Source organism: Balaenoptera borealis (genome assembly GCF_965194805.1).
Source record: "Balaenoptera borealis genome assembly, chromosome: 7".
Taxonomy (NCBI): domain Eukaryota; kingdom Metazoa; phylum Chordata; class Mammalia; order Artiodactyla; family Balaenopteridae; genus Balaenoptera; species Balaenoptera borealis.
In genome coordinates, this window is record NC_138864.1 from 60,004,914 (window position 1) to 60,021,729 (window position 16,816).

A 16,816-nucleotide genomic window follows, 5' to 3' on the forward strand; every position below is an offset into this window, starting at 1 on the left:
TTAATGTCAGAGGATAGACACCACGTCCATTCTTTAGCAGTACATTTATTACTATAGTGAGTAATTAAGCAAAAAAAGAGAAAGAGAGGGAAGGAGGGAGGAAGGGAGGGAAAAATTTGTTGAACAAGCACCTAAATTAAAGATCAGCCGACTTTTTCTATAAAAGACCTGAGAGTAAATATTTTAGACTTCACAGGCCATACAGTCCTTGACTCAGTACTCCACTTAGAATGCAAAAAGAACCATAGACAATAATAAGGAAATGGACATGCTTGCACTGCACCCAGTAATTTCTATTTACAGACACTGACATTTTAATTTCATACAGTTTTCAGATGTCACAGAGTATGACTCTTTTTATTTTTCACCCAGCCATTTTAAAATTAGTAGCTCTTGGTCTGTACGAAAACAGGTGGGCCAGATTTGATGACCCTGCCCTAGATCACTTTAACAGTAATTAAGTCCAGGAAATAGAACTTGGGGGGGGGGGGGGGGAGGTGTGTGTGTGTGTGTGTGTGTGTGTGTGTGTGTGTGTGTGTGTGTGTGTGTGTGTCTTTGGGGGTGGAGTGATCAGAGAAAGGTGATGCTGGTGAAGGGGAAGAGAATTTTACTTTTTATTTTGACACAATTCCACACTTTAAAAATGTTTTACCATAATCATGGATTAATTACACAATTTAAAAAATCTAACTATTAGATAAATATAATCTCTAATGGCCTGTTTTCCTATTTTTTGGCATGGTAAGGTAAGGGGTTTTACAGAGAGACTATAAAGAGTCATCAAATTACAAAAATGTTACATTTTAAAACAGCATTTTTATTTATTTCTCTCTTTTTCTCTCTCTCAGAAAAAAAAAAAAAAAGGGTGGGGGGACCTGCTCTCTTTAGCCGTTAATTATACTCCTGTAAAGAGAGTAAACCTGAGGAATTTCTATTTGTTCTACATCTAATCTGCAAGCCTCACTGACCTTTCATCAAGAACAATGGTGCACACACAGTTCCTACATTCATACCCGTTCCTTCTCCACTCTCGCCACCATTTCTTTTTTTTTTTTCTGGGTGTTGAACTCCAGCCAAACATTAAATTACCTTGGGAAGCAAAAGGTAGACGAGAAAAAAGCACAAAGGTGGTATTTGGCCTCATTCTATGAGGACACTCAACCTTAATTTAGAGAAGGAAAAAGGACACTTTTTTTTTGTAGTGTGAGAGCATGAGAGCTGGAAAGAAGCATGGCTTTTTCAGACAAGGCTGTTTTTTAAGTGTGCAGGTGGACTGTAGTCTTGTTTCAATGCAGGTGGGGCTGTAGATCAGGTGTGTGTGTGCCTGTGTGTGTCTATAAATCCACACCCATTTTTAACCAGAAATATCCAGAATACACTTCCAGCAAGAGCACTGACAAGTTCAGGTAAGCAAGCAAAATTTCCAGATTATTTAATCAGTGGTCAAGCTCAGTTATATTTAAAGGATCAAATTATCGCTGTACAAAAGTGAGGTCTTCAGTAAAGCAGAGGGCAAGTTCAATGAAATGATATTTTTCTTCTTTTGATGGACTAGATTTCCTTTGTTGGCTTCATACTTTTGTTCTTTATGTGTATTAATGATATTATAATAAACTAATATTCACCAAAAGTGACCCTTTAAAAATTATGCTGCAAGTAACATTTGTTCCTCCCTGTTATTTTTTTATTGAAGTATAGTTGATTTACAATGCTGTGTTAATTTCAGCATACAGCAAAGTGATGCAGTTATACATATATATATATACATTTTTTAAAATATTCTTTAGAGGCCCTCTTCCCCAGGAAAGAGCACAAAGGAATGGAGTGGGAGTTTGGGGTTAGCGGATGCAATCTAGTATATATAGAATGGATAAGCAACAAGATCTTACTATATAACACAGGGAACTATATTCAATATGCTGTGATAAACCATAATGGAAAAGAATATTAAAAAAGAATGTAAAATCTCACTCCCAGTTTTCTTTTATAGAGAATTTTTACATAATATTTAAGTAAATGACTTACGTTAAATTACTTTTGAAAAGTGAAATACTGTGTCAGAAAATGGTAACTCCCCGTGTTTCTAACACCTAATTGTAGACGTGTGGTTATTTGCCTTCGAAGGGCAATGTGAGCTGCTCCAGGGCCATGACCATGTCGTATTCATCTGTGTCCCCCAAGTAGCTTTACCCACGCATCTGATACTAGAGGATCATAAGTAACTCATGTTCTGTTTACCAGGGAAATTACTGTTCATCCAAAGATAATAATATATAAATTGATTGGTTTTGTCATAGAATATATTTACTATCTATTTTACAATTTATCAATGTCAAACAGAAAACAAATATTTTGATTTTTAAGTAGAACAATCTGACAATAATACAGAGCAACTTGAAATTTGAAAAAAAATTCAGTTCCTATTCATTCTAAATTTGGCAGCTTTAGAATAAGAAGATGGTGAAGTTATAATTTCTCTCTTTTGATATAGATTCTACCCACTAATCTCTGTCTCTCTCATAAAGAACTTTTCCTAATGCTTCCTCCAGATTAACTTTTTCTTAACTCTTTACTTCTAGAGATCCCTTGGAGAATCTTAAGGCAATTAGGGGCTCTCTTCCCCAGAAAAGAGAACAAAGGCACATAAAATTTTACATACAATTCAGGGATTTTTGAGACTCCAGTAGCTCAATCATAGACCTTCTAGAAGCTCACTGGACCCAAGTTAAGACCCTACCCTAGATGGTTGCTTCAATTTTTCCACTGCAACTTTCACTCTGACAGAGTCTGCCCTCCCCACGTTGGACTTTGTGTTCCAGAGTCAGCTGTCTTTAACCCCTACTGAAATCCACCCTTTCTTTGTTTCAGTCTTTATGGTACAAGATGATGCCCATAAGGTAAAAGATGGCATGCTGAAATGTTTCACAGTATTAATAAGTTATAGGAACTTAAACTGCGATCCTTATCAGCACCATGGTTATTGTTTAACAGGGTTTCTCAATACAAAATAATTTAAAAGTGGGTCCCTTGCAGATTAGGAAAGAAAATAATTTAAATAGGACCAAACTAACCATTTTCAATCCAGGAGAGGACGGAAGGGATGTACTGCTGGCTAGATAAAGATACTAAAATGAGAGGAATGAATTTTAAATAGGGCAGGGTTGTAAATTTAAGGGCAAAAGGCTGAGTAAATGATGGAAGGATAAAAAAGATAAGCAAGTGTAGAGGAACTGAAGAACAAGAACCTCCATATTCTGTTTTTCCTCTCAGTTCGAATTTAAGCAGTATTTGTTCATGCCTAATCTTACTGTCTTGGCAGAGTTAAAATGTCATTTTAATCTATTAGATCAAGAAGAACCAAAGGGCAAAGAATATTTATGCATGACAAACATCACCTTTCCATTGCACTTAGCAGTTGCAAGGCCTTTAATCAATATCATCTTATTTGAGTTTTAATGCAGTTCCATGAGCACTAGAATACCATCAGAAGTAGGCTTTGGGTGCCCTGGTCCAGTTCTCTTTCAACTTCGTTGTACTGCTCCCAGGATGCTAGGAATGTGGCTTTTCATCAAGTGGACATCTACTGAGTTGATTGTATTTTTACAATAATTTAAAAATAAAATGTGAAAGTTCTAGGTGGTTGTACCATGTCAATTCACACAAGCGGAGCAATCTGTCAGCATAGGTTTGGTCTCTTAACAAATGTCTTAGTGACAGCCTGAGGTAACCTACCAGATTCTGACAATTATTTTTTATCATCTAGCTGCTTCTGAGGGATTCTTGAGAAGATATGATGTTACACTCAGCTTTGGTCCTCTGTCTCTTACTCATCACGGTTTCTTCTAACTTTGCCATCGCAATCAAAAAGGGAAAAAGACCTCCTCAGACACTCTCAAGAGGTACTGGAATCTCATTTTATTTTCTGAACTCAGTCATTTGGATTGTTTTAAAATTCATCATCTCTTGCCCGTAGTCTAGTTATAAAGCCAACTCAATTAACTGAAATTTTTTGTTGTGTTATCACTTTAAAATAGGAGAAAAAAAAAAAACAGCAACAGAGAGGATCAGTTAATTTTAAAGAGTGAGCCAAATGAAATGAAAAACAACAATTTGCTGCATCTTCTATAGAAATAGTGGAGAACTGGTTTCATTGCCTATAACTCTGGTAACCAGAGTCCTGCAAAATGCTATTGACTGACATGTTATACTGATATCCTAAATGCAATCAGGATTCCCTCAAAATCTGTTCCAGTGCCCTGTCCTCTCTTTATTCAGGCAAGAAAATAATTTGGAATGATTTTACACTGGGGTCCCCAGAAAATTATACTTTATCTCCACCCTCCAAGAATTTTGGTTAACCAAGTGTTTGCTATGCTGACTCCAGAAAACAGCTGCAGTATTTTTAGAGGACATAATCTAGATTTGTCATTGGCTACATTGAAAACATTTCCATTTTGTACCAACTGTTTTACTTTGGCCTGAGAAACAATTATATCTTCATCTGCAAAGAAATAATTCATAAAGAAAATTCTCAGAATTGATTCCTACATTTCCAGCTACCAGAAATGGAAAGAAAATCATTTGTCTCCAAATAGCTAATTCTAAATTAGTAACACAAACCAAAAAACACCTGACTGGTACTTGGAATGGTAATGTGACTAGAGCAAACAAATGCAAATCAACTATAGCATAATTTCAAATTTTAAAATATTGACTTTCTTTCCAAGTTAATTCATTCGTTAACAGATGTATTGGGTGCCAGCCAATTGCCCGTCAGTGTTCAGCCAAGATAATTAATTCTACTTCAGTTTAAAATCACGGAAACTGTAAGTCTAAAAAAATCAGTAAGTTTTTGCAAAATAAATAAAAGAGGGAAATATTTTCCTAAGTGTAATTTATCATGCACCTCCATATACACCCACAACAGTTATAAAACAATGAACTCAGTAGCCTTAAAGTGCCAGAGATCAAACTCACTGCCCTTAAAGACCCTCAAGGGCTGAGTTAAGCAGCATGCTGTAACTATAAGTAAGGTACCAACGTTCTGTGTATTCACTTCCAAATGTCCATTAAAACTATTTGGTGAATTTTATGAAACATATACTCAATACGTACAATAAATTTTAAACAACGTGATGAGTCTTAGTTAAACTATTTCAATAGGGGAGATGACTGATAGCAGCTGGGAACTCCATTATTCAGAATTGGTTTGCATTTGGTTAAGCCTTTATCTTCTACTGGCACATAGGAAACAACTGAGAATGAGGATTTAAGGTAGGGGTGAAGGGGAAATTTGACTACAGTGTACCAAGTAGCATATGCAGCCTCTTAGAGTGCGGAGCAGCACCAGGTAAACAGAGACAGTGTTAGGGAGAAAAGGGAGTATTAATTGGCAAAAGGTAAGAAATGGTTCAATAAAAAAGTGAACCCCAAGTCTTAACTTCCTTTTAAACCAAAACTGCTCTGCACCCAGCACCTGGTCCAGTGCCTGGCATACAGTAAGTACTCAATAAATACATGCTGGAGAATGAATAAAATCTCAGAAGATAAGTAAGCATATCCAGTAATGGATTATGAATTAGGAATTATGATAATGAACAGAGAACAATAAGACTGTATTGTCTTACCTTCGTACACCCAGTGCTAAGTGGAGCAAGGCATAGAGCAGATGTTCCTTCAATATTTGTGGAACTAAGTTAAACAGGAGCAGAGAACAGTAATTCTTCCCACGGCTGACATTCTGGCACTGAATGATATTTGCAACAGAATAGGGAAATTAAGTAGGAACCTAGTCTCACTGGCTGTTTCCAAAATAACTTTTATCTAATGCAAAACGTGGCATAAACTTACTACATGTGTTTGAGCAAAGTTGCAAAGAAAGTCCTTCAGGGTTATTACAGATAGGAAGTATTCCTGCTAAGGTTGGGGTACGAAGCTAACGTAAGATGTCTTCCAATGTTAGGATTCTAAAGTCAGGCAAAAACAAACCAACAACACTTCTGGTAAGAGTGTAAAATAATGCAATCACTTGGAAAAACTGTCAGAAAGTTACAGTTATAGTTACCATTTGATCCAGCAATTCCACTTCTAAGGATTATACCCAAGAAAAATGAAAACATATGTTCACACTGAAGTTTGCACTCAAATGTGCATAGCAGCATTATTCATAAAATCCAAAAAGTAGAAACAACCTAAATGTCCATCAACTGATGAATGGATAAACAAAATGTGGTATATCCATAAAATGGAATAATATTTGGCCCAAGAATGAAGTCCTAATACATGCCACAACATGGATGAACCTTAAAAACACTGTATTAAGTGAAAGCATCCAGTCATAAGATACATCGCATCTTATACGATTCCACTTATATGAAATGTCTGGAATAAGATAATCTATAGAGACAAAGTACATTAGCCATTTCTTAGGGTTGTAGGAGATGAAAGAAGTGTATGGTGATAACTAAAGGGTACAGGGTTTCTTTCTGAAGTGATGAAAATCTTCTAAAATTGATTGTGGTGATGGTTGCACACTATGTAAATATACAAAAAAATGTATATACTTTCAACGGATGAACTGTATTGGCATATGAATTATATTTGAATAAAGTTGTTATTAAAAAACAAACAAACCAAAACCCAACAGGCAAAAATCATGGGATCATATTTATCCTGCTTCATAATTCTGCTTCATAAGTCCAGGACATCTTTAAGCCATGGTATCAAAACCAGGAACTCCAGTCTGACAACATATGAAACTTATGAAAAAATCTGGGTCCAAAATAGCCTGCAACTATTTCTGTTTTCAAATTAATTCAACCTTTTTCATCCATAGACTGAGACATTTCCTGAAAATACTTTGAAATATTTCTGGATGTTTTGTGCATTCTTCTCCTCAATAGTCTTATTCTTCAATCTCTAATACACATTCCCAACTACTCACATCATTTCTTTAAAGGCTAGTGGGAGGACTTCCCTAGTGGCGCAGTGGTTAAGAATCCGCCTGCCAATGCAGGAAACATGGGTTCGATCCCTGGTCTGGGAGGATCCCACATGCCGCGGAGCAACTAAGCCCGTGTGCTACAACTACTGAGCCTGCGCTCTAGAGCCCGTGAGCCACAACTACTGAGCCCGTGAGCCACAACTACTGAGCCTGTGTGCCACAACTACTGAGCCCGTGTGCCACAACTACTGAAGCCCGCACGCCTGGAGCCTGTGCTCTGCAACAGGAGAGGCCACCGTAAGAAGAGCCCTGGGCACCACAACGAAGAGTAGCCCCCGCTCGCCACAACTACAGAAAACCCATGTGCAGCAACGAAGACCCGACGCAACGAAAATAAATAATAAATAAAATTGATTCTTTTAAAAAAAAAAAAAGCTAGTGGGTTCTCTCCCTACTCATTGCGTTCTGTTTCCCTCTCCTCCACTCTTTTGGAGGCTTCCAAAACAAGGGTTTTATTGAGTCTCTCAACCATGAAATTCCCACGCCAGAATTTTTTTCCCTGTTAAAACTCAAAGCAAAATTTGAAATTGCTTTTTTTTCAATGATGTGTTCTGACTTTGAAGGAGTCAACATCTCTTGGCACTCAAGATTCAAGGACACTGTTCAGTATAGCCCAAAGTATTCCCGATAGATTTACAAAGTATGCAAAGATTAACTGTTATTTCCTCCTGTACATTCTGAAAGCGAGAGCTCTTGCATGGTCCAGAGATGTCCTTTCAATCACCACTAATCATAATAGCATCTACTGAACACTTACTGGGTTCAAGGCCATGGGCCTTAAGATTTAAAACATAGTCACAAAACCTCAGTAATATCACCTGAAAGGACACAACCTCTTTGTATCTAGTTATAATTATGTGTCCTCCATACCTTATGTCACACAACTGCTTGGTAGCTTAAATATCTGTAGATAGATACCTGCTTATCACATCCCCAATTCAGAACTCTTTGGTAGTCCTGAGTTAACACATTGATTTCTCTCTTCTGTTTAGGATGGGGAGATGACATCACTTGGATGCAGACTTATGAGGAAGGTCTCTTTCACATTCAAAAAAGGTAAAACACCTCTCAGTTAACTTTGACAGATGATACAGATACCTCCTCATAGGAGAGCCAAAAACTAGCATGTTAGCTTTTCAGAGAATACAGTAAGAATTTGCTCTGTTACTGTATGCTGTTTGGACTAAGAGTTGCTATTAGAATTTTTTTATAAACAACAGCTCTAAACACTTTTATATTAATTTCTTAATTATCCAAGCAAGCTTTTTTATCTGAGGAATAATTGACTTAACATTATATTAGTTTCAGGTATACAACTTAATGATTGGATATTTGTATATACGCAAAATGATTACCACAATAAGTCTAGTTAACATCCACCAAGCAAACTTTTGAATATAAATTGTATAAACAAAACAACATCACTCACTGGGCATTATACAAGCTTAAACAGGAACCTGACTTATAGCAGCACTTCTCAAGGCTGTCTGATCATCAGAACAACTCAGAGAGCTTTTTTAAAAATCCATATTCAGGGTCAACTACTTACTGAGTATCCACTTCTATGTGCCAGGCGCTCAGTGACCAAGAGTGACGTGATTTACTAAAGATCTACCAGATCTTTGGGGATGGAGCTGAGAAACTTGTACTTTTAAAAGCACCCCAAGAATTTATCAAATATCTAAAGAATGTTCAATTCAACTCTTTGAAGAAAAAGAAAAGATTCCAAATAAGAATTGGGTAAAACACTCTCAACACTGGACAAATATTACAAAAAAAAAAAGAAGTCTACAGAATAATCTTATTTCCAAATAGAAATGTAAAAAACAAACAACATATTAGCAAAGAGCAGACAGCAGAACACTTAAAGTATATACCCTGATAAAGTGAGATTCAGTCTGGGAAAGCCAAAAGATTCAAGATTAAGAAATCTATTAATTAAAATAACTTAATATTTATAAGGACACAAATCATACGAGTATCTCCTATCTCCACAAATGCTAAAAAAGCATTTAATACAATGCCAAATCCATATTAGAAGTTAAAAAACTTATCCATCCCAGCAAAAAAAGTCAACATCATGCTTACTGAGGAAAAACAAAGTATTCCACTGATGGATTCTTTAATCACCAAAATTACTAACATTGTTCTGGAGATACTAACCAATGCAATTAGATGAGAAAAACTTAGAAAGGAGAGAGTGAAAGAATCTTTATTTGCAGCTGATGACTGTGTTTGTGAAAAACTTGAGAATCAGCCCAAAGTATTCAGAAGTATGAAGATTCAGTTAAATTAGATGAGACTAAATTAATACCTAGAAATCGACAGCATTTATATATATATATATATATATATAAATATAATTAAAATAGTTAAAGACACTTATAAAATACTTTATATAAAATAGCAATAAAAAAAGATGAAATATCCCAGGATAAACTTGACAGAAAATGTACAAAATCTGTATGAACTAAATGTACTAGTGAGGAAAAAAATTACAAACCTATGTGAAGAGATATCATGTCCTTGGATAGGAAGATTCAACATCGTAAAAATGTCAATTCTCTCTATAGTTAAAAAATTTGTTAAGACAATCACAATATATTAGTACAAGTTTTTAAGTGATTTTAAAAGTGAAATGGAAATATAGACAGACTTAAATAGGAACATTATGAAAAGAAATCAGTGGGAACTAGCCCTTAACCAATATGAAACATTTTAATAACACAGTATGTTACCGATAAATGAATTGAGTAGAATGGAGAGAACAGAAAACTGGATACTACAGAAACTGTTTACATGATTAAGTGGCATTTTGAATCAGGAGTAGGAGAGATAGAGTATGTAAAATAATTGTTAGAATTTGATAGCCGTTTGTGAAAAATTTAAAAATTTGGATCTATACCTCACATTTTATATCAAAATAAATTATAAAGATTAATTATAAGGATGAAACCATTAAGGTACTAGAAGACACTATTACAAAACTGTTATTTCTTTAAATTCTTGGAGTAGGGTACAATTAGGGTGAGGCATGAGGGATGTCTAGGATGCAAAAACAAAGCACTTAATTTTTGTGCCCTAGATGTTACTCTTGCCTCACCCTAGTCCTCTTTTAGAGTTGAGTATGGCCAAAGGAAAAAAAAGAAGAAAGAAAAATCCTAAAATAAATGACTAATATTTTTGATTATGCAAATTTCTGCACAACCAGAAATTTATCATAAGCAAACGAAAAAGGCAAAAAATACAAAACAAACAGAAAACTATAGCACATATTACAAGAGTGAATTTCTCTAATATACAAAGTACTCATATAAATTAATAAGAAAAAGGTCAAGTCAATGACCTTGAAAAAATGAACATAAAATAGGAAAGATAGTTCACAGAATAAAAAAATTAGTAACCTAAACATATGAGTAAGATTTTTTTTATAGCTTTATTGGGATATAATTTACATATAACATTGTGCAAATTTAAGGTGTAGAATGTGATGATTTGATGTATGTATATACTGCAAAATGATGACCACAATAAGGTTAATTATCACCTCACATAGTTAACGTGTGTGTATGTGTGTGTGTGGCGAGAACTTTTAAGATGTACTTTCTTATCAGCTTCCAAGTATACCATACAGTATTGTTAACTCTGGTCATCACTAGATTCCCAGGACTCACTCATCTTATAACTGGAAGTGTGTACCCTTTGAGCACCTTCACCCATTTTCCTCACCTCCCAATCCCCACCCCGGGAAACCACCAATCTACTCTGTTTCTATGAGTTTGGTTTTTACTTTTTTTAAAATTCCAGATTCTACATATAAGTGAGATCATATAGTATTTGTCTCTGACTTATTTTACTTAACATAATATGCTCAAGGTTCATTCACGTTGTCACAAATGTACTGAGAGTCACTTAGGTTGCTTCCATGTCCTGGCTATTGTAAATAATGCTGCAATGAACATGGGGATGCAGATATCCCTTTGAGATAGTGAAATAGTGATTTCATTTTCTTTGGGTATATACCCAGAAGTAGAATTGCTGGATCATATGGTGACTATTTTTTATAAGAAAGTAAAACCACATTAACTTCCCTCTTTCACCTACTGGATAAAAGAATTAAAAGCTCAATAACCAGTTTTAGTGAGAGTAAATACTTACCTCTCACATTATCAGAGAGAATATAAATTGCTACAGCTTCTAAGGAAAGTATACACAGTGCATCAGAATTATAAATGCACATACTCTGACCCAGAAACTCCACTTCTGGAATTTATTCACAAATATACCCACCCACGTGCAAAATTATATGTAAGTAACATCATGTCCACCAAAGCATCTTTTTAAATGTCTGAAAACAATCTAAACATAAAAGATTGAAAAGAATTTAAATATCTATTTTGAGAAGACTAATAAAAATGATCCATATAATGGAATATTATACAAAAGCACAAGGGAATAATATCCAAGATATACCATTATGCTAAAAAAGCCAAATGCAAATACATGTGTATAGCGTGGTAGTATTTGTATTTTTAAAAAAGAAAGGATATATATATATATATATATATATACATATGGACATGCATATGAACATACACAATTTATAATCATATACATTTACATAAGTATATATACAAGCATATGCATATGCATATGTGTATTTTGTTATATGACCTGAAAAACTCTGGAAACAGACTTAGAAAATGGTAACACTGCTTACTTCTTGAAGGCAGGATGGGAGAAAGAATTTTTACTTTTGTAACTTTTGAATTTTAAACCATCTGAATTTGTAACTTATTTTCAATGAAAAACATGTAGAATTTTAAAAGATAATTCACCAGATGATGCTGATAAACAGCTAGGCTTGGAAGGCTCTGGTTTTAGAGCATCTCAGAAGTACAGCTCCCCCAAATTTTTACTCTTTCTCTCACTCGAGTTTCTCATAATCTGATGTGCTAGTTCATAAGATTTTTTTTTCCCAATTTAAAATGCTTTATTTTTTTATTCTTTTTAAAATTCTTTTCCTATTTAGGTTATTACAGAATATTGAGCTGAGTTTCCTGTGCTATACAGCAGGTCCTTGTTGGTTATCTATAGTAGTGTGTACATGTCAATCCCAAACTCGCAGTCTATCCCTCCCCCCACCCTTCGCCCCTGGTAACCGTAAGACTAGGGACCACCCGTTTTATTGATAATTTGGTGTGTGAGCTAAGGATGATTTTTACATTAAAACAATGTTTTTAATCAAAAGAAGAATAATATCTTGTGACACATGGAAGTTACTTGAAATTCAAATTCCAGTGTTATAAATTAAGTTTTACTGTAACGGCCACTCTCACCTTGTTGCATATTGTCCATGGCTGCTTTCGTGCAATAACAGCAGAGGCGAGCGGTTGTGAACAAGACCACATGGGCTGCAAAACCTCAAATACTTATCATCTGCCTCTTTGCTTTAAAAGTTTCTGAGCCCTTGTTCAGGTGTTCCTACTTCAGTGTCTGCCAGGAACAGAAGCTTTTCCTAAAACAGATTACTGTCTTGGTTTGACTGTCTGAACAACCCATTCAAAGCTGAACTATTAAGACTGAGTATTCTGTGGTCTTGATACATTTTTCCGTGGACTCCGGTTGGCCAGAAATCTGATGGAGAAATTAGTTTTCCAAGAGTTACATCAATGTCTTTCCTTACACAGAGCTATCCTTATTTCCAGCTGTTATGCTGGGAAGAAAGGGTAGCAGTTCAGGAAATCAGAATGACTCATGCCCCTGAATTGTTCTGCATCACAGGACACCTCTATCTACCTAAGTGCAATCAGAGAAAAAGTTATCTAGTAGAAGAATTACTACTTGGTGCTTAGGAGGTCTAAGTTCTGTATGTGTCTCTGAAGAAATGTCAATGAATATTCTTAGGCTCAGTTTTCTACTAATTAAAAAGAGGTAATAATATTTCATTCATTGGATATCTAATCTGCTCTTTCACCAGTAAATGTGAAGTTGTTGGCAAATGTTGGCTTTCTATGTTATAAATTTTAAGAGATAAGTTGTAGGATTTATTCTTACCTAAAATTAACTTATATTCTAAGTTTGAGGATTAAATGAAATTATTTACACTTCAAAATGTGTTATATAACACTTTTGAGACTAAAGTTTGAAAAACAGGATTATTCAATAACAAGTATTTCATATGATTACGTCTGTTGTTTGTAAAAAGATTTATGCTTGATACGTATACACTCGTCTATCTCTTTTTGTACCTAGCATCCTCGCAAAATTAAAGAAACATTTTTAAAAACATCTTATATACCCGAATCATAATTATTTTCTCCTTCACTGTAGTTAACATTCTAATTTTTCTCGTATTCTAAACGCCAGGGTAGTCAAGGAGCTACCATCAAAACTTTTCTTCAGAGAGTTAAAATCAAAATGACACTGAAAAATATATAGGAAGGGAACTCTCCCTGAGACTGTTGGTAATTTTAAGTTGTGACAAGAATAAAAGGTTGTGAAAATGGTCAAATATTAATAGACTTTCTGAAAAACTAAAAACAAACAAAAAACCTAAGTAAAAACTTCGACACTTCCAAAATTTTATACCACATGTTCATTGGAAATGAATACTACCTTGTTCATAATATCCTTTCATCTATGGAGACAGAATTGACTTTTATTTTTCTAACTGTACTACAGTATACATAAGAATGACCTGGTAAGCTTGTTAAGCTAAGGATTCCTGGACCTCACCCCCACAGATGCTGACTGAGTCGGGCCAAGAGGGAGCCTGAGAATTTACATTTCTAATGAGCTACATTTCTGGTGAGGCTGATGTTTCAGTGCTGAGGCCATGTTATGAGTAACAGGACTACAGACTACAGCGCTGTGATTTGTCAGGCTGAGCTGTTTACTTTATGTCTCATAGAAAGTATGAGAATCTTAAATCTAATTTCACTGTACATTTTGACTCAAATTAATCACTTGGCTCAATTCCACACTCTCTCTGTTTAGTAACAAGCCACTGATGGTTATTCATCACTTGGAGGACTGTCAATACTGCCAAGGTAATTTTTGCTCCTGAGATCTTACTGTATCTCCAATATGAAGTAGGAAAGTGACCTGGTTACAAATTGTTAAGAAGGCACTCAGGAAACTCTATTCCAAAAAAAAAAAAAAGGACAACTGCTAGAGTACCACCATTTTACTAAGGTGCTTAAAGACTACAATGATTGTTAGTAATCTACTGAATATATTTATATTATATGTCCTTTAGAATTTTATATCCTTCTTCCTCCCCTGCCCCCCCAAAAAGGTAGGAAAACTGGCTGAAAGAAGATGCTGTTTTAACCAATGAGTCAATGAATTACATGACATTATAAAACTGGTGATTTCATCAATGTGACTCTCTCTTGATGTCTTCTTGGATAGACTCTGTCCCTCATTGCTTTCCAATGAGAGACGAAGTGGCAATGGGCCAATGAACTATTTACAACCAAGTTACAGATGCAAAGAAATGCAAAATACTAGCTTAATTTTGCTACATTATATTGAAGGCATCTTGATCCTTGAAACTAACTGACATTATGTTTTCTCCCACAGCACTAAAAAAAGTGTTTGCCCAAAATAAAGAAATACAAGAAATGGCTCAGAATAATTTCATCATGCTGAATCTCATGGTACACGACCTCTACAATGTTTTCTTAATATCTCAATTCAGTGGAAAAGCTGAATCTCTTTTTTTGTCTTTTTTTAAAGACAAAAAGAGCTATAAAGTATTAGTGGATATAGAATGTTATATAGAATTGTAAGAGGCCAAAATATACAACTTACTGAAAGGCTTGTTTACATAAAATATTTTTAAATCAACTGTTAAAAACAATCCAATACAATAACATTCTCTTTTTTTTCATCTTTTTCCTAGCATGAAACCACTGATAAGAATTTATCACCTGATGGACAATATGTGCCTAGAATCATGTTTGTGGGTAATTGTATAATCTCTTTCCGTCAGATTTAGAAAATCAGTAGCCTTCTTGCTTTTATTTACTTTTAAATGCTACTTCAAGTACTATTCCTTTTAAGTCATTAGTCATTAGTAACCCAGTCAATAACAGTTCTTGTTAGGTCAACAATCAAACTCATTATATCTGTAACTTGCAACTTATAAATATTAAATTTTAATTTTTTAAATTAACTGATGCTATGAAATCAATATCCCAATGTAGTTTCAGTATCCTTCTCTAAACTATTATATGTTGACAGAGACCTGTGACACACTAAAATGAGAATTCAGATTAACTCATAATGAATTCACATGTATGAAAACTGATTTTGCTTATAAAATTGCTTAACGTTTGTTTTAGAGTAAGAGGCAAGAATGATTTTCAGAACATTTTAAATAATATGTAAGGGACTTATTTTTTCTTGGCAGATCCTTCTTTAACAGTCAGAGCTGATATAACTGGAAGATACTCAAACAGATTATATACATATGAACCTCAGGATTTACCGCTATGTAAGCATTCACAAATTATCTTGAACAGTGATAACGAGCAACACTTGACTGTTAGATGGGTCGATGATACACTACATGGGTGCTTCCCCACAAACAGTGCTACCCACACGTCACAGGCCCTGGGGTTGGTAGTGGTGATAGTGGTTAAAATGCAAACTCTTAGCTCCCATCAAAATCAGAATTTCTGGGGCACCTCAGAATCTCTTTTTTCAACAGGGATCTCTAATAGTTCTTGAGATCACGAAATGTTAACACCACCAAAAAGAATGGAGTACACATGAAAACTAAACCTTAAGAAAGCCAGTCCATTCTTCTGGTATGAAAGATCATATGTGATTTCCTCAAAGTGATCATAATTAAATCTTTCCTCTTCCTTTAATGCCTATAAGCAAGGAGATACAGTCTGACTTGGGACTTTCATTTTTACAATATTCACTATCAACTAAGTTTAATAAGATAGCTATGCCTGTCATATCCAGCAATACTGCTACAAAATAATCAGTTAACAAAATAGATGCTCCCTCAAAATCCCTTTGATAAAATTTTTTAACATTAAGTTAATTAACCAGCTCTGAATGGTCTAATCCCTAAATTTACATGTACACTTTTAGCATAATATTCTTTAAGGCTGCAGATAAATCCCCAAATCTTTATAGCTGTTCATTTTAATGGGCCAATTTTAGATTCAGGGGTTAATTTAAAAATTTGATACTCTCATTTACTAATAGAAAATATATATTTACTTTTATTACAGTGATAGAAAACATGAAGAAAGCATTAAAACTTATTCAATCCGAGTTATAATGTACTACCTCTAAGAGGTCAAATGTCACGAAGAAAAACTTCTGGCTAACTGACTAATACTAATGGGTGGGTAAATGAATTTTGTAACATTACCGTTTAGATTTTTAATGTGTTTGAATATTCTTAGGAAGGTAAAATGATATTTCAATAAATATCAAAACCGGAGCATGACAATGTTGTGGTTTGATTTCTGCCTGCATCGGTAGCAAAGAAAGCTTGCTGACAGTTATAGTGGAGACAGGAAGACCTAAATAAGAGGTGTCTACACTGCTTGTTTCTATTTCCTTATCTATCATCCATTCCACCAAGTAATCTAATCTTAATTCTGATCCCTCTATTATATCGAACCTGCAAGTTTAGGTCATAAATGATTTGCATGTTGCCAAACCAAATGGATGCACCTCAAGCCATTTATTATTTAACTTTTAGCAGCATAACTTTTAGACTTAACCATTTATTTCTTTTTTTACTTTAAAACAGACACTTAAAAAGTAATTACAATAAAT

General features: G+C 34.6%; 1 protein-coding gene across 1 annotated transcript; it reads left to right on the forward strand.

Annotated features, from left to right (window-relative positions):
* The first annotated feature begins 534 nt into the window (after positions 1–534).
* On the forward strand, positions 535–16,475 carry AGR3 (anterior gradient 3, protein disulphide isomerase family member). Its single transcript, XM_082398716.1, has 7 exons — positions 535–3,899; positions 7,996–8,059; positions 14,003–14,055; positions 14,591–14,667; positions 14,913–14,976; positions 15,423–15,506; positions 16,261–16,475. The coding sequence occupies exons 1-7, from the start codon at positions 3,791–3,793 to the stop codon at positions 16,308–16,310; spliced, it is 501 nt and encodes a 166-aa protein (XP_082254842.1). The 5' UTR covers positions 535–3,790; the 3' UTR covers positions 16,311–16,475.
* Positions 16,476–16,816: the final 341 nt, after the last annotated feature.

Excerpts from the sequence above, each read along its gene's own strand:
- AGR3 (XM_082398716.1), top strand. The coding sequence starts at position 3,791 with ATGATGTTACACTCAGCTTTGGTCCTCTGTCTCTTACTCATCACGGTT. Across the intron at positions 8,060-14,002 it reads CTCTTTCACATTCAAAAAAG|TAACAAGCCACTGATGGTTA; the intron begins GTAAAACACCTC and ends CTCTCTGTTTAG. Across the intron at positions 15,507-16,260 it reads ACCTCAGGATTTACCGCTAT|TGATAGAAAACATGAAGAAA; the intron begins GTAAGCATTCAC and ends CTTTTATTACAG.